Genomic DNA, 24,051 nt, shown 5'->3' on the forward strand with positions numbered 1-24,051 from the left:
TTCTGTGTGGAGTTTGCATGTTCTCCCCGTGCTGCGTGGGTTTCCTCCGGGTTCTCCGGCTTTCTCCTACAATCCAAAATTATGACTGTAAGGTTGATTAGGGTATCTAAATTGCCCATAGGAATGAATGAATGAGTGAGTGGTTGTCTGTCCTGTGTTGCCTTGTGATGGACTGACGCCCTGTCCAGGGTGTACCCCCCGCCCAGCGCCCTATGAGAGCCGGAGATTGGCACCGGCAGACCCCCGCGACCCTGATAAAACGGGAATAAGTGGGTATGAAGATGGATGGATATTACTTGCTTGCTGCTGGTACACACAAATCCATCTTGCCAAGCATGTTATTTGGTTCTTTTGACTTACAGAAAGAGGACAGAGATATAATATTTCTTATTAATATTTTATTTATTCTGTCTCAGAACCAGTTTTCCAAGGATTTCTTTCATAATTTAAATACTATACGACTTTATCAAGCACTCAGAAAATAATGAAGCTTCAAATAATACATAAACATCCATTCAATTCGATGCTGCAGGGCTGAAAATCTGATGATTTACACTATTATACTATTATGTAACAGTTTTTGTATATGCTGTTTAAGTTCTGGGCTTTTTTTCCCTCTATGAATATCTGTATTTGCTTTGATTATTATTATTATTTACAATACAAATCAGTACATGAAGTATTTGTGCCGCCAGGGGGAGCTGTTACCCTATAACAAAACACTCGTCTAACGTTTTTTTTTTTTGTTTTTTGTTTTTTTTTGTTTTTTAACTAATAATTAAACTCACCACATAAACACTTAAACATTTACACATGTAAGATTAAAAATATTTAATAAACGTCGTACGGTCTGTTTAAATTCAAATATCACGTCCCAGGAGCTCAGTGGTAAAGAGTTCAAGTGACGGAAGTGACGTAGGCTTCGCGCATGCGTTGAACAGATCTAATTTCCGTGTAGGATCGGGAAGTGACTAAAGTAAACCACAGCAGACAGTTGTTACTTTACATGTTGCAGCAATCGGACTCTGGACTTTTCTGTTTCTAGTTGTAAACCGATCACCATGGCGTCTGAACTGAGGTATGAGCAGAGTTTTTTTACATGTCACCATTTAGTCTGTGCTGTGCAAAAAGCTACATTACTGATTAATTGTAACACTAAAAGCAGAATAAGGCACATGTGTACAAAGTTCAACATCTCTAAGTTCAGCTCATGAAACATGTGATTTGCTATGGGGTGCTGATTGTAATGTTGCGCATGCTAAAATAAACAGCCAGATTTACAGCAATATTTGTGAAATTTGTGATCATTTTTTTTTTCATAAAAATATAATGTCAATTTTAAATTTAAATATAAATGTTGAATATTAAATCTACATCCATCTATTTTCAGACCCGCTTTGTCCTATTTCAGGATCACGGGGGTCTGCCGATACCTATCTCCGGCTCACACTGGACGTTAGGCCGGGGTACACCCTGGACAGGGGTCCAGTCCTTCACAGAAATCTAGATCTAAATGTTAAATCTAAATCCAAATTCTAAATATTCAATTTAAAGCCAAATGCTAAATATTAAATCTAAATCTAAATGCTAAATATTAAATCTAAATGTAAATGTTGAAGCTAAAAATGAAATCTAAATCTATATTAAATCTAAATGTTGAATCTAACTGTTAAATCTAAATCTAAATGTCACGCGTGAAACTAAATATTTAGCTAATTCACTGTTTAGATTAAGCATTTAACATTTATATTTAACATTTAAATTTGGCATTTATATTTACATTTAGCATTTAGATTTGGATTTGACATTTATATTTAAATTTGATATTTAACATTTAGATTTAACATTGACATATTTTTTAAGAGAAATATTCATCACAAATTTCACAAATGTTGCTGTAAATTTGGTCAAATAAGAAAATTCAAACATTTTGTAAAGGTGATTTGTTGCTAAATGTTGCAATGGGTTACTTTTTTTTTAGAATGCGCAGCTTTAAAATCGGCGCCCCATAATTTGCTGACTGACTATTTGTTATTATTATAGTATTAGTAACTGATCAGTTGTTGTTGTTGTTTTTAAGTGGATGTGCCAAAGACTTCTGTGATAGCACAGTTCACAAGGATGTGAAGGTAAATTGTCATCTTGCATCAACTGATTTTCATCATCATCATCAGTATCTCATCATTGCAGCGATTTCATCTACATTATTGATTCAAAACCTCTTCGTCATTGTGTTTCCATGGTAACAGCCAGTGTGTATGTGGCTGAAACGGGATAATGTCAGTATTGATTTAATTTCTAACTAAAATGATTATTCAATCACTGAAGCTAGAATGGAAAAAAAAAAAAATTGTCGCTGATAAATTTGAAATAAAGGACTTCCTGCACTGCCTTTTTACAACACAACATGACATGTTTGCAAATATTTCAAAAGACAAACTCATACATTTAGTTGTGTGCAACAGTGTGAATGCAGCACTGCCTGAATGATGGTCACAGCCAGGCTTTGGTTCAGGGACTTGTAGCACGCTTTCATGTTTCCGTACTTTATTTCATTTAAACTTTGACCCTAGATAATAATAATAAGAGTAAACAAGGGGTTCTAGCACTCAGCTTTGGCCTGTTTGCTTAGCTTTGTTTGCTTAAATAATCAACATTAAGTTCTAATCACCATATATACATATATATATATATATATATATCCTATTAAAACATTTCTGATTCTAATTCCAACAAGTTCATTTCGTCGTCTTTGATATCCTGACATCTTTCGACGGCCAAATGTCAGTTTTCCTCAGAGGCGTTAATCGCTCTGATGTGTTTTTAAGAGTTCTTTCTGAGACATTTTTACCATCCCACAACTGGAGAAATGTTTCTCTCAAAATAAAAGACAAGTCCAACATGAGAGACAAGTATTTATTTACTTTTGACCAGCTGTCCGCGACCCACTTTTTTGGTCCCAACCCACCAGTTCAGATTGCTGCTCTAAACCTTTATTTTTTATTATTATTATTTTTAAATAATTTTAAACTTTTGTCAATCACGTACAGTAAGCAAATTTCCGTGATGCACTTTGATCTACAATACAATTCAATTGTAAGATACGTGCAACATAAAAAAAAAAAAAAGTTTGATTGATTGAGATCAAAGTAAATATCCTGAAAGAACAAAGGAAACCTTAACAAACATAACATTCAGTTCTCTTTCACAAACATCAGGATTATTATGGAAAAAGCTGAAGAGCTCCTCAGACTTAAGACCAACGTCTGTATGGACTCCATCTCAGCCTGTTCCCGCCTTCATCCGCCAGCTCTGAAAAACGTCCATTCAGAAGTCTCTGACAGGTCAGTGTGCTGTGGTTGGACTTTTAACGTGTAGCGATTAGCAGGATTAGCTTAGCCGTGTTCTTCCGTCTCACAGGTACTACGGCTGTGGGCTGGTGGTGCCTGAGTGCTTGGAGGGCTGCAGCATCCTGGACCTGGGCAGGAAGTGGCAGTGGGAGGGACTGCTACATGCTGAGTCAGCTGGTGGGAGAGAAGGGGCATGTCACTGGGATTGATATGACTGAAGACCAGGTATGGGCAATATTGATCTGCTTATTGATTGGTTTATTCCAATTTAAGCTGAAAGGACATCAGTATAAACACAACAGAGGCTGCGTCCCAATACCAACACTACGCCCTACGGACTTCCACAAAGGGTGCACTTGGTTTATGTGTGTAAGGGAACATGTGTGCTGAAATGGTAGAATTAGGACAGTTGGCGGTTACGTCATCCGCCTGAGTCCGGACGTCACCATTAGGCTTTACTTTTCTGAATTTTTTATTTTTTTTTCAGTGATTTAAGCATTTGTTATTATTTTAAATTGATTTTATCTCTTATTATATTTATGATCTAAGTCAGGGGTTCTCAACCTTGGGGCCCGGACCCCATTTGGGGTCGCTTGACACTGAGGAGGGCGTTGCCAGATACCTCAAGAAACTAAGAACATTTTCTGAACAATTTGAACACATTGTTTATTTTTACCCTTTATCTGCAACTACACCAAAACTTGCCATATTTGAACTTATTTTAATCACTTTTTCTTGCCATATTTTGCTACTTAATCCCATTTTCTGTTACTTCTCCATCAAATTTCAATGTCTTTTCTTTTTTTCCACTTTCAAGACATTTTGGCCACTTATTTTTCACATAATGTTGCATGCTGACCCATTATTTGTCACTTTTAACCTCTTCACCATATTTCATGCTTCTTCTTTTTTTTTTTTTTAACCACATTCACAATTTTTCATGCCCATTTTCATTGCCAGTTAAACTCACAGTTCCTACTTTTAAATTGGATTACCCCCCCTCCCACCCCCCAATGTACCCCCCCCCCCCCCCCCCCCCCCCCCCCCCACACCTGCCCCATCTCTTCCACTTTGAACCCTTTTTACCACTTTCTCTAATTTGCAACTTTTAACCAATTTCTGTGGTTTTTAAAATCCCATTCACCACCCTTTTCACCATTTCACCATTTCACTGGGCGGCCTGTGTGTGTGAGAAGCATGTCCCTAAAAATAACAGTGTAACATAATTTCCCTTCAGGGATTAATAAAGGTAATTAAAATTAAAAAAAAATTTTGGGTCACTTTTAGCCCATTTTATTTCTGATTACAACAAGGATTTACATCTTTAAGATGACTATTTAATCCTTCCTGGATAACAATGGCTATTATTCAGATAAATAAATAAATGTGGTTATCACAGATTCATAGAACAATGGACCATCATTTTACTGATTTTATGGATGGACCCCTAAAATCTCTCCCCTTTATTCCCCCTCATTAGATGGCCCTGTAGCAGAAACGGTTGTGTTTTTTCTTTAAGGTGCACTTTAGGCTTAAAATTTTTCTCCATTGTGGAAAAAAATGCTTCTCTTTCAGTTCCTAAATCCATATTTGCACTTTAAAACATTTTACCATTTCACATTCAAATTCACAATACAGAATTGTCTTCATATTTTCAATTCAATTGTTCCAAAGATTTAGTTCTTGGCTTGTATATAATGAGTAATGCTCCAGATGTTGAGAACTGACTGGATAACCTTTCAAAAGAGACAAAAAAACATGGGCTCGTGCTACAATGACGTCAAAAGTTTGATTATTCCAACAATAAGGGAGTGGCACTGAGATTTATTATTATTTTTATTATTTATTGTTTTCAAACCATCCAGTCGAGTCCAGTGTCAGATTCTGGATAATGTTACGTTTCATTGGGCTGTTCGTCGATTTGTGATTTTTTATTTTTTTATTTTACTTCCAGCTGGAGGTCGCGCGGAGGTTCGTGGACTATCACATGAAAGAGTTTGGATACAAGAAGCCAAATGTTGATTATGTTCAGGGCTACATCGAGGCTTTGACGGAAGCGGGTCTTCAAAACAACTCGTTTGATATCATCATGTATGAAGTCCTCGCGTCTTTCTCTGTGTGGCTGCGTGTAAACTAAGTGTTTCCGTCCTCGTCCCTTTTGTTGTGCTCTAGTTCAAACTGTGTGGTGAATCTGTCTCCTGACAAGAGGCGCGTGCTGGCTGAAGCCTACAGCGTGTTAAAGGTACCACCATTTTTCTGTATTAACAGTCGCATCTGTTTGCTTGGTTTTTTTAAATGTTCATTACGCGTAAAATCAAAAGTGAATTTTATTCTAATATTGATATTTATATTGACTGACAATGTCAAATGTGACGAATTAGTGGGAAAAAAACAGATGTATTTGTTGTAGTGCTCAAGGAGTTATAACTAAACTCATATATGTTGTGTTAAGGGACATTCTATTAATAAGAAAAGCAATATTGATACCAACTATAACTGCCTATACTGTACATAAAAAATGCAAGAGAGATTGTATTACATCAGTGCCGACATAATGCATTGAACCAAAATAGCTTTGAATTCCTTTTGTTTTTTAATTGAATTCATTGGCGTTATTTTATTTAAAAAAAAAAAAAAAAATTTATACATCATGCTTGTTTGTGAGGGGATGAAATGTTAAAAATCCAAAATGACAACAAAAGCTTACAAAGATGACAACAAAAATACCACAAAACGACAAGAATATAGAACAGCAAAAACATTAAAAAAAAAAAAAAAAACTTACAAAATAGGAGAAAAACAAATGAAAATAATAACCAAAACACTCAAATGACAACCAAAAACTCAAAAATGACTCCCAAAACACACACAAAGCGCACACAAAAGACAAAAAAAATATATATATATATAAAAAAAGAATTGTACATTTTGACAAGGCTTTTATTTTATACAGATGCCTTTTAGGAAAATAAATGAAGTTCCACTGTGCCAAGATGTTGTTCTAACTTTTTAAGTTTATACATGAGATGTTTACTGTATGCAGGGAACCATAGGGGGTGAAAGTAACTAGTAACTTTGACTTTCAATACCATTTAATGAGCTACTTGTACTTGAGTATTTTATGCATGACTTACTTGTACTTGCGTACAATTTCAATCAAGTAACAGTACTTCTACTTGAGCAGGATATACAGTAATAGTACTCTTTACACCTCTGCCGAATAATATTGTGCTTTTTCACAATAATGATGATGGTGAAAATAACTACTGATATGATTCATTTCATTTATACTACATTTCCACCACCATAGGATGGTGGCGAGTTCTACTTCAGTGATGTGTACAGCAGTGGACGATTAACAGAAGAAATCAAGAACCACAAGGTTCTGTGGGGTACGTCACTTTAAGTGGTCCACGGATCAAACCAAGTATTGGACAGGGTTGGGGTCAATTACATTTTTCACCTGCTGTAATATACATGAAAAACAAATATCTATCATCTAATTTCTTTCCTATGTATTTGTTAACTTCCTAATCAATGAAAACAATGGTTTTACTATTTTGTGTGTCTGTGTACCCCTGGATTTATATTTTTTTTAAATGGTAAAATGTGGAAAAACTTGATATGAAATGCATTTTAATAATTGTTAACTCCATATGATTAGAACTGTACATAGAAGTATAACATGGTTCCCCCATAGGGCTGCACAATTAATCAAATTTTATTCGTGTTTACGATTTTGTTTGCCACTATTAAATTAACCTGATTGTCCGCAATATTTACATTTAAAATACGGGCTCTGCACTCTGTAATAGTGTATTTATTCAGTTACACATTGCTACATTTTAAATTCTTGGGTTAATTTTTTTTTTTAATCACAATTCCATTGTAAAGCTTAATTTTGCACTGTAAACAATACACATATTGTTTGTTTAAAAGTAATGTAATAAAAACACAGATTTTTCCCTAATATGATCAATAATTGTGATTATAATCGTAATTACAATATTGATTAAAAAAAAATCGCGATCATCATTTTGGCCGTAATCATGCAGCCCTAGTTCCCCAATTTTCTGTTCAAATATAATTGACATTTTTTATAGAATTTTCACGGCGACTACAATTACAAAGTCAATTATGTAAACTCAATTATAATTTAATTATGATTACAACAGCAACTGATTTTTAAAATTACAATTATAATTATGCCATAATTGTAATTGTTTATCAACTACACGATTACATACAATTATAATTGACCCTAACCCTGGTATGGGACCACCTTCAGAAGGCTATAGTTTGCTCTGTGTTGGCAGGTGAATGCATTGGGGGCGCTCTGTGGTGGAAGGATCTGCTGCAGCTGGCTGAGGAGGCGGGGTTTAGCCTCCCGAGGCTGGTCACCGCTCAGATCATCACCGTTGACAACAAGGAGCTGCAGGACATTCTGGGTTTGAATTTATGAGAATAAGAATAACACAATCAAAAGCAGGAAAACTGAAATCACATCACAGTAAAGACGCACAAGTTTATCATTCAAAACAAATGTATTATACCGGCACTCATTCAAAGCAAGGCTGCACTTGAACGAAATGTATCCAATCAGTGGCTGATGAAGAGAAAAACAGTAATTGTGGCATAGATATATTTTATTCCCCCCGTGGCTATTTATACAGAAATGTATGAATGGACTAGCAGTCTATTCATACGGAACGCCCCTCATTGGCCATTTTAGGTGACGTGATAGGTGCACCACGTGATTTAAAGTTTTATTTTAGCTCATATTTTTTTTTTTAGCTACCTTGCTAACTCTTTCATTTTAGCCCTAACCCAGGAATTACCCTAAAATGTTTATTTTTTTTCATATATGTATTTTTAAAGGTGGAATTTGCCATATTAAATATGTTAAAATGAAAAAATATATATGACAAAAGTGGGACTTGTGCCCACGTTAGAGGAAGGAAGAATCCTTGAGTGCGGCGCATTAGACCGCTCGGCCATCCTGACACGGTGAACAAACACAGGCACGTGACGCTTATGTAGAAAGGTCCGGAAAACGTACCCATAGTCCCAGAGGCTATTGATACGTTTCTGTATCAATAGACGCTTTGTATTTTATTTGTTCTCTACTTTTGGATGTTTAATTCACATTTCCTTTTGCCTTGTTTATTGTAATGCAGGTGACTACAAGTTTGTTTCTGCCACTTACCGCCTGTTCAAAGTCCCCAAAGTTAACCCCACCCACACCTGTCAGGTTATTTATAACGGACACATCAAAGGAGTGGAGGATCACTTTCCATTTGACCATCAGTACAAGTTTTAAGGTTGGTTCATCCTGCCCCTAAGAGGGGTGTGTGTTGCAGGGTTGGGGTCATTTGTAATTGTAGTTGAGTATTTGTAATTAAATACAATTATGACATAAATTATAATTGTATTTAAAAAACAATATGCTGCTGTTGTAATTGTTTATTTAATCACATTTGAGTTCAGATAATTGATTTTTATAATAATATTGGCATGGAAATTCTATAAAAACTGTACGCAAACCTTAGGAACCAGGTAACATTTTTATGGCTTACACAGTTAATAATTATTCAAATACATTTCATATCAAGTTTACTTGTCAGTTCTCTTCAGGATCATTTTAGCATTTAAAAATGCGAAATTTGAATCTAGGTGTATGGTGACAGAAAAAAGGCTTAAATATTAAATATTAAAACCAATATTTTCATGGATAAGGAAGCCTAAGAAGGCAACCAAGAGATGAGAAACAAATTAGATGATAAATCGTATTTTTTGTTTGTATTTTACAGCTGATTTAAGACATGGGTCAAAACTGACCCATTATCATAACAGAATGCTAACACAAGAGGAATGTTCCGTTTTATGGGGTTATTTAATAAATGCTCAGTAATTGTGATTAATTGTAATTGAGAATGTAATTATTATTTACTTTAAGTGGAAATAATAATGGTAATTTAATTTATAATTGGAAATTTTAATGTAATTGATCCCAACCCTGGTGTGTACATGACACATGACACCAGACATGAATGTGCTCCGTAGGCCAATGAGGTGGTGACGGTGGATGCAGAGATGGCCAGCATCCTCACTCATTCTAGATATGCTGAGAGCTTTCACGTGTCAACCTCCAGGTGGGTCCCTGTGAGCCATGTGGTGTCAAACCTGAGGTCAGTGTTACATGACATATACTTCTGTTTATTATTCATTGATTAAATATAATATATTTCAAAACGCTGTGCAACATTGGAAACATTACCATTTCCTAGTTTCCTGTTTTTTTTCTTTTTTTTTTTTTACAATGCTGCCACGTGGTCAAAATAAAATAATGACCAAGTCCCTGCATGGATCCTAGGGCTGCGGGATATGGATCGAAAGTCATATCTCAACATTGTTATCAAAATGGCGAAATCCGATAAAAATTTCCATAATTTTATTTCAATGAAGTCAGACCAGAAAAGTCATTTATTACCAAACAGCTGCACAATATGTGGCCACTTTTGCTTTTTCTCCTCTTAGGGACAGCACGTGTGAGTGAGTTCTGTAGTGTAGATCTGGGTTAGGACACACTCAGAAATCCATCTAACTGTGCTTTCATGCAGTTCTGGGAAGTAGTGAACGCAGCTGCTCTGAAATGAGTATTTTAAACAAATAAGTATAAATATATATTGATATGGGTGATATTGTAATTTTCTATATCGCCAAAATACAAAACTGATATATCTTGAATTGCCCAGCCCTAATCATCACATCTAAAAGAAGAATGAAGGGTAAATAGACTTAACTTACATAACTAAAACCTTTTCTAGCTTCTTTACTCACACTTTTATAGCTTTACGGTTTCTTTTCAAAACATGTTAAATAGTTTTCTTGATTCAATGTCAGTCCTGGAAACTTATAGGGAACAGCTCAATAGCTCTCATACATGGTCATTGTGGGTAATTGGCATCAAATATTCATAGTGGGGTTCCCACACCTCCTTGATGGAGTTAATAATTAAAAGTCACAACTTGTTTTCTTTTATAATTGAGAAAGCGACTTACTGGGTGGAGCGACTATCTGGAATTTTTCAGCCAGTCTTCAGCACTATCTAGCTTATTTAGCATATTGACATTTAGGGATGTCCCGATACACACTTTTTCACTTCCGACACGATACCAATATTGCAGTCTTGAGTATTGGCCAATACCGATATTGATCTGATACGATATCAGCACGAATCATACATACTTTTATTCCTTATTTTGTAGTGTGAAATGTTAGAAAAGACTCGATCAAGTGATGTTACTCAAACAGAGAACAATAGTCAGCAACAGTAGGGATGAGAAAAACTGACCCATTTATTATTAACCAATTGGTTACATACATTTTAACCTTCAACATAATATCTACAGTATTCTACAATTGAATAAATATTATATATATTTGAGATTTTAGATGCAATTCGATAAAATCCGATATCAGTTTTCTGGCTGATGTCGGACCAATATCCGATATCAATATTGGGTCAGGACACCCCTTTTGACATTTCCCACAGTGTGGCTGGGAACCAAGTGTTTACCTTATATACAGTATCTGACAATAATAGGGAACTGGCACAAAGTATCCAAACCACCACATTGAATTTCTTCATATCTGATACTGGTTTCTACCCAGTAAGGTAAAGCTGACGGATAGTTAATGGAGCAGGCTGGCAGTAGCTAGCCCATCTGTCCCTTTAAAACATTCAAATCGTCCCGTGGTGGAAAGTAAAAATGGCTGAGAAAACATGAATCATTGTATAAATTACCAAATAATTTAGTTGTAGATGTATCAGTAGGGTTGCAAAGGGGTGTAAAATATCGGGCAAATTTCCACAGAACTTAAATTCAGTAAATTTGGCAATGTTAAAATTTTTTTTAACTTTTCATGGGAATTACCTGTCATAGTTAATTTTTTAATTCACTGTATCATTTCCAAACATAAATATTGGCATTCATGCAAGAATAATACATTGTAAAAAAAAAAAACGTTTTTATTTAGAATTAGAACTTTACAATTATTCAAGTGAAGTCTCAGTGAATTTGTCGCAAATTTGCAGGGTTTTGCAGTTTCCTGTGCTTTTATAACACAATCAAAGTCATTTTTTGCTTCGACATTGTTTAAGAAATTCTAATTTTTTTCCAAAATCCTGCTCAATCATCAGATTATTTGACAAAATTTCCCCAAGTTAAATAAATATATTCACTACCTGTCACTTTCTGCTTGGATATTGTTCAGCAGTACCTTATATCCTCTACATACATACTTTTATATCATTTATACTTGGAAATGCAAAGTAGCACTAATGTTAAAATTGTTCGATTCCCCACCTCTGCGGCCCTCTTGAGATCCAACTTATCGTTATTTGTCCCCTGAACTAAAATGCGTTCGACACCCCTGAGCTAGCCAGTAAAAATGATCTTGAAAAGCTTTAAGTGGACTGATATGTAGACATGGAGCAGTGAGGAGGTGCAGGTGTTTTGTAGATGCACCAAGATCTAGTTGAACACCGTTCATGAGGGGGATATGGAGGGAACCAGAGTCCACCCCCAGGCACGTCTGATTGGCTGAGTTGATTGATTGAAGATTGGAAACTTGGAATCAACTTTTTTGAGCTTTTAACTTGTTACAATGTTAAGTCTTTATCAGAAACACCCCCAAAATATTATTGGGCTTCCTTCCTGCATCTCTGAGAAATCCTCACGAATCCTGCTCTCTGAGCTCTTCTGAAAAACGAGCGTTCAGACTTTATTGACGTCACTGAAGTCTGACCCGCCCCCTCCAGAAGCGCCTGCTGCTGATGATAGTACCAAATGCAAGTATATCCAATTGCAGCTGCGGATACAGTAAAAGCAACGCCCCCTACAAAACCACACCCACGCAAGCAATTTTTCAATGTGCTGAATCGTTCCATTTTTAGTATCAGTTATATCGCCTCGTATAGCCTTTGACATAATCTGATGTGTTTATGACACAATGCGACTCAGTGGTTTGACAAAACCAATGATAATCACCTTAAATGCACTATTCTGTAGTTAATAGAGATGAGGAGGAGAAAAAAAAGTGACTTGGCAGCTTAGCAACTCCTGTGTTTGAAGCAGCTGATCTCCGCTGCTCACACAGCCTAAAGCACTGAAACGGACTCACAATCACAATAGCCGCTTAAATAGCCATGTGTTTTACTGTAATGTGCTAGTTTTTGGCTGAAAACAATAACACCAGTGTGTGGATATCAAAAAGAAAATCGCTTTGGTGATCACTGTGTCAACAGACACACCTACTCATGAATATGCATAAGTAGGCTCCAAAACATCCTGTTTTTCAGAACTGCTCACTTTTCAGAACTCTGGAAAACATGCGATTTTGGGAAAATAAACCTCAAATACTATGTTGTTTTTAGAACAAATGGAGATGGGTGAAGAATAACATGATATAGGACCTTAAAAGAAGCTAGTGGCTAATAAAGATGATCATTTAAAGCAGCCTGACATGCGAATTATAGCCCGGAGTAAATAAACTGTGGATTTTTTCAAGAAAATAGTAACATTTCTTGGAAAGTGACCTAAACAGTTTTTTTTACTCATGGTCTGACAATTGACATGATCTCATCCAAACTTACAAATGCCTTATCTAAGGTCCAGCACTGGCTTAAAGACAACTATCTTGTGCTCAATACTAAAAAGACTATGAGCATGACATTCACAGAAAGACCAATATCACAAAACAGTCTCACAGTTTCTATAGCTGGAGAGGTACTTGAATGTTCAAGAGACACAGAAAAAGGTTGCTAACACAATAAAATGTAACCTCAAAAACTTTACACAAATCAGGCCCTTTATTATCGCCCTGCCACAAAGTGTGGAAGGGGGATATACAGTATTTTGAGCTCCGTCCTGTCTGTCAGTCCGAGTCAAAGGGGACAGCTTTTCTCAGAAACTGTTTAAGACAGGATAAACTAAATTCGGTGTGTGGCTTCAGGGTATCAATACCTTAATGGAGTTTGAAAAATTAGAAGTGCGCAATTATTTTTTCCGGAGTTATTGCCCTTGTTCTTTTTCTTTACTCTATTTGAGGTATTTTCAAAGGGGACAGCTTTTCTCAGAAATCTTCACAATACATCTAAGTTCTTAGATTAGGACATTTAGGAAAAGGTTGTGAGTTATAATGACAACCAGTCTGGTGGGGGATGTTGATGACTATGGTCTTCTTGTTTTCTACTACTGCGGCTAAATCATACCTTCATTGTACCGATCCTTTTTCACCGTCACTGTTTTACGGTTTGGTCATTTGTTGGACAAAACACAAATTTGATAACGGATGCACAAGTTAGATAGTTGTCCAATCACTGTTCGAGACTGTTCCACCTCTGAAAAATGGTTAAAAGCCAATCGGTCATGTGATCATCTATAGAAGTTTTTTTTCAATAAGAAGAATTGCAAATAATGCATATATTATGGTCCATATCCGTGTGTATACTATGTCTAATGTCTGTATCTTTTATTTATGTTCTTAAATCTATGAAGGACAATGGATGGTGAGGTACTCTCATGGCCAAATCTGGCACATTTACCATTAAGTATTGTTACTGGGGTCTTCATAATGTGCACTGTGCCTGTCCAAAATAAAGTAATATAATAACAGGTGGTGATAAAAAATACGACATCTCCGTCGTCAGAGCCTTCCGTCGCTCCATAGGCCCCCCCTAAAGTTGATCCCCCCATGCCCCACTAGAGGCCTGTAGGCTTCTGGGATCAACTTTTAAATGTGAGCCACACCCAGATCGCTGCCCTCCTGCTAACGGTCACACAGCATAATACACACATGTGAACAAAGCTGCACTCTCTCACCACTCACCTGCCCGCTCAAATAGTACATACACACACATACACACACACACACGCACATGCACTCCAACAAGGTCAAGCAGCTGTCTTGGAGTCATAACCAGACTGTGAAGTCATGCTGGGAAACCTTGAACAGGGAGGAATGTTCTCTTTTCAGCCAATGCAATGGCATCTTATCAAGCCCCTCTGGTCATTCTACACACTGGGATGTCCAAAGATCAAATAACATCATTTTACCTTTTGTTTAAACCAAATGCTAACCTGGTTTTCAAAGCTAACAGCGAAGGCTTTTGGTCCATTAATTGGAGAATAAACTGTCATTTTGCTAATGAATCATTTTTAATCGCTCTCCATTAAAGCGAATGTGGTCAGAAATGATTTTCTCTAATCAACAAATCTCATTGATAAAAGGCAGTAAAACACCTTTGCTCCTGTTATAAAAGGACAGTTCCAATCAAAGGTTAAACTCACTGAGCAGCCAGTATTAGACCAATGGGCTCAACACACATTTAAACATATTCAGAAAACTTTTTTTTTTTCATTGAAAGGTTTCATTGAAATGCAACATAGAATAATTCAAACTAAGTATTTTTCAGATGATTTTTTTTTATCCATATTTTTTTTCAATATCAGTGATAATTGATGTTATGTAACACCTCGGCTCATTTATTTATTTTTTTTTATGTTACCAGGCAGCCACCATAGATCCTTTTGAGCTGGCCCTCCGGTCAGGCCCCAGTTCAACCCACAGGAGGGTTGCTGCAGCACCAAGTCTTCAAAGTGCTGCAAATAAGCCTTCTCTGTCCATAGAATGATATGAAATCAATATTACACTGCAGTCCAACTATTTCTAATGACACTTTTAATCAGAAAAATATATGCGATGTTGATTTTCAAATCATATTTATGATCCTGTTTAAGCTAAACTCACTTAACTTGCATAATTTTGGTAATATGTTAAGGTTTCCTTTATTCAGACAACTTTTTTTCAAGCGATCAGCAGAAGCCTCTGAGGAAGACTGGCATTTGACAGTCGAAATATGTCAGGAGATCAAAGTAAACTTACTGAAAAAAACAAGTTGTCTGAATAAATCAAACCGTAACATATTATTCTAAAAGAAGACAAAATAAACTTGCTGGAAGTATTACGTGGAAGTCATGGAAAGCGATAGCCTCTGAGGAAGACTGGTTGATAGTCAAAACATGTCAGGAGATCAAAAGTAACATCTTGGAGAAAAAAAAGTTGTCTGAATATAATGAAACCTTAATGTTATTCAAAAATAAGACAAAATAAAATTGCTGGAATAATAACGTAATTTTGTGTTATACCTGAAATGTAAGCTTTGTGTTAAGCACTAATGAAACAAACCGATATAGATTGCTATGAATAATATTGGATATCCATAAATGTGTATTGATGAACCTTGGTAATTTTGTAATTTTTGTATGAGGTAACACACACTTGTACTTTGGAACAATAAAGATCACCAGTTGACTGAACGTTACATTGTTGTTCTGCATTCATCATTTTGTTTAGGGTGCAGATACTACAGCGCACCTCCTGAAGCAGATGTGTCAAACTCCATGGATTTTTAAAACATAGTTCATTATCACCCTTTTTCTTTTCCTGGATTATACTGAATAATGCATCAGCGTGTCAGTGGTGTTTGGCAGAAAAAGGTGGTCTGACAAAAATTGGTTGAAACCAATCAAAAAGAGTTGATCACAAATGTGTTTCATCATATTTGTGTGATTCCTGTGTGATATTCCCGCATTATCTAAACTTCGTTTCTGTCAAATTATTATCATTATTCATATTATTATGAATAATCATTTTCACATAATAATTCTTATAATCGAAGAATAGTTAATCACAAATGTTTTATCATATTTGTGTGACACCCGTGTGGTATTTCCACATTATGTATACTTTGTTTCTGTAAAATAGTTAAGGCCTTTTTCAAAAATTAATAATACTTATAATAATCAAAAATTGTTTCATCATATTGTGTGATACCCGTGTGATTTTCCTGCATTATGTGTAAATAATCTTCTATCAAATAATAAATAATAATTTTTCTTTTTTTTCTTCTTGGTTTATTTTTGGTTTAAAATATTTTTAAAAATCATTTCAAGATTTGTTTCTCTCGTTGATTTAAAATCTTTAAAATAAATTATATCATTTTTTTTTTTTTAATTATATTATATAGAATTTGTTTCTCGTTGGTTTGTTTGTTGCTTCTTTGCATCTCATCACGCTGCATGGCTGTCACGTGATTCGCCAAGGAGGCTGCGCACGCCCCGCCCCCTGGACCCGCAGACGCGTTGATTGGCCGAGACCCTCGCCCGTCTTGGGACTTCAAAGGAGGCACGAGTTGGCCCCTAACGCCTGCGCTGCGGAGGATCAGTGTCGAGCACGTGTGTGACCGAGCGGCTCCCGATGCACAATTCATGGGCAACCCTGGGCGGAGATGGAAGGCGGACTCCGACCGGCTCTGATTTTAACAGCCCTTTTCATTCAGGAGTCCAACCGAAACACCCCGCGCTGCAAAAATGGCGTCACTAAACCGGGTCCGAGCTTTGGCCATGATTTTTTTGACTGTCACTGGCTGCTGTGTCACACCGACAAGTGGCAAGGAGGGCTCCGAGGAGACGGTCATCATCGGGCTCCGGCTGGAGGACACGGATGATATTTCCTTCATGGATAAGGGCTTCCTGCGGGTGAGCGAGCGATCCAGGTGAAGTTGAGGGTTTACGGCAGAAACATCAACAACGAGACCTGGGCCAAGATCGCCTTCACGGTAACACGAGCGGAGCCGGCCGGTGGGCAGCACTGACAGCTCGGCGGAGGAGAACCAGAACCAGAACCCGATTCAGGAGGACTCCTCGGCTCACATCCCTGTGGTATCAGGACGTCAGATATAATCATATTGCCCAACATCATCCTGAGCAGAAAACATCCGGAATAGTTGAAATTGAGGTCAAACCTCTGCGAAAGGACAGAGAGAAGTAAAGCTTATTACCTCTGCATCGCCCACGAACACTCCACCGGCCGTGCCCGGGATGCACGACCCGTGACGGAGAACACCTGGATCTACCACGACGGGGATGACACCAAAGTGATAGTGGTGGAGGAGAAAAGTTCCTGCTGCCTTTCTGGCTCCAGGTCATCTTCATCTCCATGCTGCTGTGCCTCTCTGGTATGTTTCAGTGGTTTTAAACCCTGGGGCTCATGGCTCTGGACCCCATGGAGCTCCAGGTAAGTCCAGAACTGTGGCCAGAGAAGGACAAGAACTACGCCAAAAAAAAATCGAGCCTGTGAGGAGCCAGGGGAACTACCTGCTGTGCTCCCTGCTGCTGGGGAACGTGTTGGTGAACACCACCCTGACCATTCTCCTGGATGACATCGCAGGCTCGGGGTTGATCGCAGTGGTCATGCTCCCACCATTGGGATCGTCATCTTCGGAGAGATTGTCCCACAGGCCATCTGCTCCAGAACGGCTGGCCGTTGGTGCCAACCACCATTTTCCTCACCAAGTTCTTCATGCTCCTCACCTTCCCTGCCTCATACCCAGTGAGCAAGCTGCTGGACTACCTGCTCGGAAAGGAGATCGGAACCGTCTACAATCGGGAGAAGCTTCTGGTGATGCTACGTGTGACGGAACCCTACAATGACATTGTGAAGGAGGAGCTGAACATGATCCATGGAGCCCTGGAGCTCAGGACTAAGACCGTGGAGGATGTGATGACACCACTGAGGGATTGCTTCATGATCCCAGGAGATGCCACCCTAGAATTCAACACCATGTCGGAGATTATGAAGAGCGGCTACACGCGCATCCCTGTGTTTGAGGGAGAAAGGTCCAACATTGTGGATCTGCTCTTCGTCAAAGACCTGGCCTTTGTGGATCCAGATGATTGCACCCCCCTCAAAACCATCACTAAGTTTTATAGCCACCCATGCATTTTGTGTTCAATGACACCAAGCTGGACGCAATGTTGGAGGAGTTCAAAAAAGGTGAGACACATGCAGGTTCTCTCAAGCACTGATCATACTTTTAATAGCCTGTCCTTTCAATTCTCTTCACTTGTCCATGGATAAGGACAGGTGCGGAGTAGAGCTGGGCAATATATCGAGATTCCACGATATATCGATGTATTGGGTTTTTTTTTTTTTGGCGATAGAGAAAATTGGCCTATATCAATATATATATATATATATATATATATATATATATATATATATAATATATATATATATAGCTTATTTTGTATCAAAATACTTGTTTTAGGAGTTGCTGCTTTCCCTACTTTTTAGAATTGCATGAAAAGCTGAGTTAGATTGATTTACTGAGTGCCTAAACAAGCCACACAACAGAACTCACTCACACGTGCTGTCCCTTATTGGAGAAAAAGCCAAAAGTGGCACACATTGTGCCGCTGTTTGTTAATAATGTCTTTTGGTCAGACTTCATTTGAATTAAATGATCAGGATTTATATATTCTATCGCAATGTTTTGAGAAATAGTATCAAGATATGAGTTTTGGTCCATATCGCCCAGCCCTTGGTGAAAGTGTACTCATATATTCTACTCAAGTAGAAGTACTGTTACTTGATTGAAATTGTACTCACTACAAGTACAAGTAAGTTATACACAAAATACTCAAGTACAAAGTAGGGCTGGGCAATATATTGAGATCAAGATATATCAAGTTTTCTATATTTTGGTGATATAGAAAATTAAATATCACATATATTTATATATATATATATATATATATATATATATATATATATATATATTGTTATTGCTTATTTTGTATTTAAATACTCATTTTAGGAGTCACTGCTTTCTCTACTTCTCAAAACAGCATGAAAATCACAGTTAGATGGATTACTAATTGTGTCCGAGTCCAGATCTACTACCAAACATGTATCAGAAAATTTAACCCAGAATTGTTTGCTGGTCTGACTTAATTTGAATTAAAATTATCATGATTTATATCATATATCGCCATTTTTGAGAAGAAATATAGAGATATGAGTTTTGGTCCATATCGTCCAGCCCTAGTGCAGAGATGTTAAGAGAACTGATATATCCATTGTACTCAATTACAAGTAAGTTATACATAAAATACTCAAGTACAAGTAAAAAGTAGCTCAATGAAATAATTGAACAGTTACTAGTTATATTCCCACTTTTATTTTTGATCATAAGTATAATGGTCAGTTAATATTTTGTATTTTCTCAATGTTCGTTGATCATTTTAAAACAAAAAAAATAATATTTTACTCCGTAACGGTTGGGTGTTGAAATGTAACAAATTACTTTATTACTTCTTTTAAAATATACTTAAGTACAATTAAAATGACTGATTTAGAAATATACTCAAAGTTTAAGTATCCAGAAAAGTAGCTCATTTACAGTAATGTGAGTACTTGTAATCCGTTACTTTCACCTCTGGACAGGTGAACATGCGTATGTACAAAGGAATGATTCCAGAGTTCAGTTCAAATCTCACCTGAAATAGGTTGTGATTTGATTTGAATGTAAAAATGACAGAGGAAACATTAATTATTGTGTAAATGAAACTTAACAATTTTTGCAGGTGCTCAAAGATTCCCCGGTGCTTATATCGTATCATTGCAGTCATTTTTAATGTTAAAGTTGAAAAAAAAAAAAACTAAACTAAAAATTCTTACAAAATCCTTCAATTTTCTTCAAATTAATAAATAAAATTTCCCTTAATTTAATAGAAATTGATCACAAAATCTAGGAAATCTGAAGTGAAGGTCCTGTTGGGACACTTATTGCTTGGATATTGTTAGTTTCCTGCGTATTTTGTATTTTATGTATACATGGAAGTTCAAACTAGGGCACAATAATGTTGAAATTACAAATTTTTATTAAAACTGGGGGGGGGATATAAGTGTTGGGTTTTATTTTTTACTTCATTCAACAAACTAAAACAAGAATGGTGTTAAGTGAATCAGGGTGAGAATGAAGTCAAAAAACATTCCAATTACATTCCATTTACGGTACTCCATATCCCCCGATGCAATGTGTGAAAATTTCATCAAACTGGAGTGTTTACAGTGGAAATAAAAACAAACATTTCAGCTGTAATTTTCAACCTTTTTCGTTTTGTTTGGAGTAATGATTTATTGATCTATGAGGCCTTTACTTGATTTTGTCCAATGAAAGATTGCTGAGGGTAAAAGCTTTAACGCTCATAAACAGTATGGTTGTGCATTGCCATAATCTGACGATACGATACGATCGATATATCCCAATATTAAACAATACGATGTACATCGTGATATATCACAATATCAATAATTACAAATTTAAATTTACAAGTACAATTTGGTTGAAATGCAAATTATTTCATTTTTTTAAACTTGCAAGAACAAGTAAATAGTAACTAAAAAACAAGTGGTATGTTTATCAAACTGTCAAATTACATTCTTCAGAAACGTTTAACATTCTCTTCTACAACAGCTACAACTTATTCTGTTAAGTTTTTAAATTCTTTAAAAAAAGTACCCAACATGTTTTATGAAAATAAACTTTCAAGCTTCAAGGTAGTTTAACAATGTGGTTCACTGACACCAAGTGACGGGCGTTTACGTGCTATGCATATGTTAATGAAATGAAATGTTTCTTTTGTTAAAAAACCTATAAAAAAAATGATTTGGACATGTTTTGGATTGATACGATAATAGCGCTGTGAAATATGGTGATATACTGTATTGCCGAATCAATTTTTTCTTACTACCCTATTTATCAGCTTCTACAACAGATTCTGATTCTGTTAAGTTCTTAAACTCTTTTTTTTTTTTTTTTTTTAAAAGTAACCGCATACATCTATAAAAGTATGTTTTATGGAAATAAAGTGCATCAACTTCTAGGCTAAAATGCATTGAGGAGTGAGGTCGTCTAACAAGTTCCAAGTGAGTTCATTTTGTCTTCTTTTTTGTTTGTTTATTTATTTGAGAAACATAAAAAAACACATTTTATGTACAATACTATACTATAAGAATACTATACAAACATATACAGTGGATATACATACATATTTTTAAATCATTTATGTTAATTTGTAACAAAAGTAATGGAAAAATAAACCAGAATATTTGCTTTTTTCATCGTTATGTTTTTAAATATATGTTTAGGTTTTGATTATTAAGATTATTGATTAAGGGACACATCAAGGCATATCACCTCTGAGGAAGACTGGCAGTTGACAGTCGAAACATGTCAGGTCTGATGTGGTTCACTGACAGCTAGTGACAGGGCGTTTACGTGTTATGCGGTATGGTAAGCGCAATTACATTTATTTTTTTTTGACATTGATTCAGACATTTTTTTTGGGATCGATACGATAATTGCACGGTGAAATATCGCAAAATATATCGGCGAATCATTTTTTTCTTGCGCCCTTAATAAACAGTAAATCTGTATTCAAAGGAAGTTGGAAAGCAGCTCCATCAGGGCTCACTTCCTCCTGAATCAGAGGTGGAGGCTTGAACTTTATCTTCCTCCATCACTTCCATTTAGCCTTAATATTTTCAGAGGCAGTTTCACTGCTTCCCTTTTGTTTCAACCCCCCCCCCCCCCCCCCCTTCTCTCCCTCTCTGATTTGTAAATGCATTAGGACATGTGGGAATGGTGCAACAGCAGTGTGGAGGTTATCAGGTGGGGGCATCTTGTTTGAAAACCTGCTTAAGTCGCTCTCTGCCTCTCTTGTGCTCGCCTCTGACTGATGGTGGCAATAACTCCTTTTGTCCAGCCCTGGAATGCAGTCGTGTGGATAATGAATAACAACCTCTAACACCCTCAAGCTCCCTGTGTGTGTGTGTGTGTGTGTGTGTGTGTGTGTGTGTGTGTGTGTGTGTGTGTTGTGTGTGTTGTGTGTGTGTGTGTGTGTGTGTGTGTGTGTGTTGTGTGTGTGTGTGTGTGTGTGTGTGTGTGTGTGGTGTGTGTGTGTGTGTGTGTGTGTGTGTGTGTGTGTGTGGTGTTGTGTGTGCGCATGTTGTTTGAGAAAGACATTCACCGTACCTCACCCATGGCTTTATCTGAGGTTTTGCATATAGCCACCTTCTACTTGTTGTTGCCTCTTAGATATTCCGGGCAGTGTGTGGGGATCTACTTCATCCATACACACACACACACACACACACACACCTGTAAGCAGACGGCTGATCAATCGCTGAGGAAAATGTATGACGAAGGGCCCTGCGTGCACTTTTCGTATGTCACCTTTAAGAGGCTTATCAGAAATTATTGAGCTCTATTACCAGAAATTTGGCGTAGCTCTCCATGCTAAATGAGCATTACGTAACACGCACACTATTTGGAATGTTTGTTTGTTTTGAGTTTGACATGTGTCAAACTCAAGGCCCAGGGGCCAAATCGGGTCCTTTAGACCATCCAATTTGGATGGTCTAAAGGGCCGGGAAAAAAGACAGAAAAAACATGAATTTTTGTGTAGATTACCAAATAATTCACGTGTCGTTATCTCAGCCCTTCTAAATACACTAATTTAATGAAACTCCACAATATTTGGAGGATTGTAGTTTCCCCTTGCTTTTATCACATGACTGCAGTCATTTTCAATCTGAAATAGTTCAAACGACTACATTTTCCTGAAATTATTTCCCAAAAATAAATAAGAAGATACTCACAAAATCAATAAAGATTAAAAGAGAAAATGTCTTTATGTTGGAAAAAAAAAAAAAGAAATCCAATTCAACGTTGAAATATTTTAACAAGTTCTTTATCTCAATTTCACCATTTTTCCCTGTGTAGATGACTTTCCTGGCTATTAAGCATCCTAAAACCATTCTAAATAGACTAAATAGTTAATAAAGTGAACTATACTGTTATCAATTTGTTAACGTGAGTGTTACGCTGAAGTCATGCTGAATTACATCACGTTCACTACACTTTTGACCCTCAGCCACCACCAATGGAAATGTGTGATATGGTCCCAATCATTATTAGTAAAAACCTTTAATTACTGCCAACCTGCCAGTCACCCTCACGTTTAGCACGAAATCCCTCACAGGCTTGTGATTGCAGATGCTTCTGCCGTGACCTGTCACCAGTTAAAATGATCACCAGTTCAGCTTATGCACCGTCAGTTAAACCTGTCTTTGTACTAGTGCCTTTTCATAATTCAATGCAGTTATAAATAACGTGAAATACCTGTTCCTCAGCATTTGTTTCCATGAATCAGAGAAAATACTTTAGCTACCGTACTATTTAAAAAAAATCTAATTATCTACAGCGTAAATAAATGCATCCCTGTCAAAGTTCCAAAGCATCCCATTGAAGTTTTTTTTTTTTTTTAGTGATTAATTCTAACCAGGCAACTACATGTGAACAAGTCATTTGCCAGTTATTGCCTGCCTTTGCATGTTTTACCAATGATGGGCCAGTAACTTGTGTAAGAAGCACTGTCCGTTGTACGTGGTAAACTGGGATGAGTGTCCGCTGCTCCCCAACCAGGATCAGAACAAGCAGTCAATTTTATGTTAAAGTTGAAAAAAAACTCTGAATACTTACAAAATTCTTACATTTCTCTCAAATTGCTAAACAATATTTTCCTTAATTTATTAGAAATTGGTCACAAAATCTTGGAAATTTACTGTTGGGACTGATATCTGTCACTTATTGCTTGGATATTGTTAGTTTCCTACATATTTAGTATTTTATGTATACGTAGAAGTCTAAACTAAAGCACAATAATGTTGAAATTACTAATTTTCCCGCATAAAATCTGTGGCCTTCTTGAATCAAACTGCTCCGTAT

At 36.6% G+C, this 24,051-nt stretch overlaps 2 protein-coding genes across 2 annotated transcripts in view; both read left to right on the plus strand.

Moving 5' to 3' along the window:
* The first annotated feature begins 822 nt into the window (after window positions 1-822).
* Window positions 823-15,026, plus strand: as3mt (arsenite methyltransferase). Its single transcript, XM_028452473.1, is given in 17 exon segments — window positions 823-1,078; window positions 2,081-2,129; window positions 3,219-3,231; window positions 3,234-3,305; window positions 3,308-3,344; window positions 3,421-3,481; window positions 3,483-3,575; window positions 5,305-5,441; window positions 5,523-5,592; window positions 6,661-6,742; window positions 7,667-7,798; window positions 8,528-8,663; window positions 9,395-9,482; window positions 9,484-9,510; window positions 9,512-9,542; window positions 14,930-14,967; window positions 14,970-15,026. Coding segments are annotated over 17 exon segments (1,140 nt in total). The 5' UTR covers window positions 823-1,061.
* A 1,734-nt stretch (window positions 15,027-16,760) lies between these two features.
* Window positions 16,761-24,051, plus strand: part of cnnm2b (cyclin and CBS domain divalent metal cation transport mediator 2b) — a 64,680-nt gene continuing 57,389 nt past the window's right edge. The window contains 9 exon segments of the mRNA XM_028446822.1: window positions 16,761-16,970; window positions 16,973-17,185; window positions 17,188-17,231; window positions 17,233-17,368; window positions 17,371-17,534; window positions 17,537-17,671; window positions 17,674-17,728; window positions 17,731-18,192; window positions 18,195-18,251. Coding sequence (XP_028302623.1) covers window positions 16,787-16,970; window positions 16,973-17,185; window positions 17,188-17,231; window positions 17,233-17,368; window positions 17,371-17,534; window positions 17,537-17,671; window positions 17,674-17,728; window positions 17,731-18,192; window positions 18,195-18,251 — 1,450 coding nt within the window. The 5' untranslated portion in view covers window positions 16,761-16,786.

This window comes from Gouania willdenowi, chromosome 1, assembly GCF_900634775.1.
Source record: "Gouania willdenowi chromosome 1, fGouWil2.1, whole genome shotgun sequence".
Lineage (NCBI taxonomy): Eukaryota > Metazoa > Chordata > Actinopteri > Blenniiformes > Gobiesocidae > Gouania > Gouania willdenowi.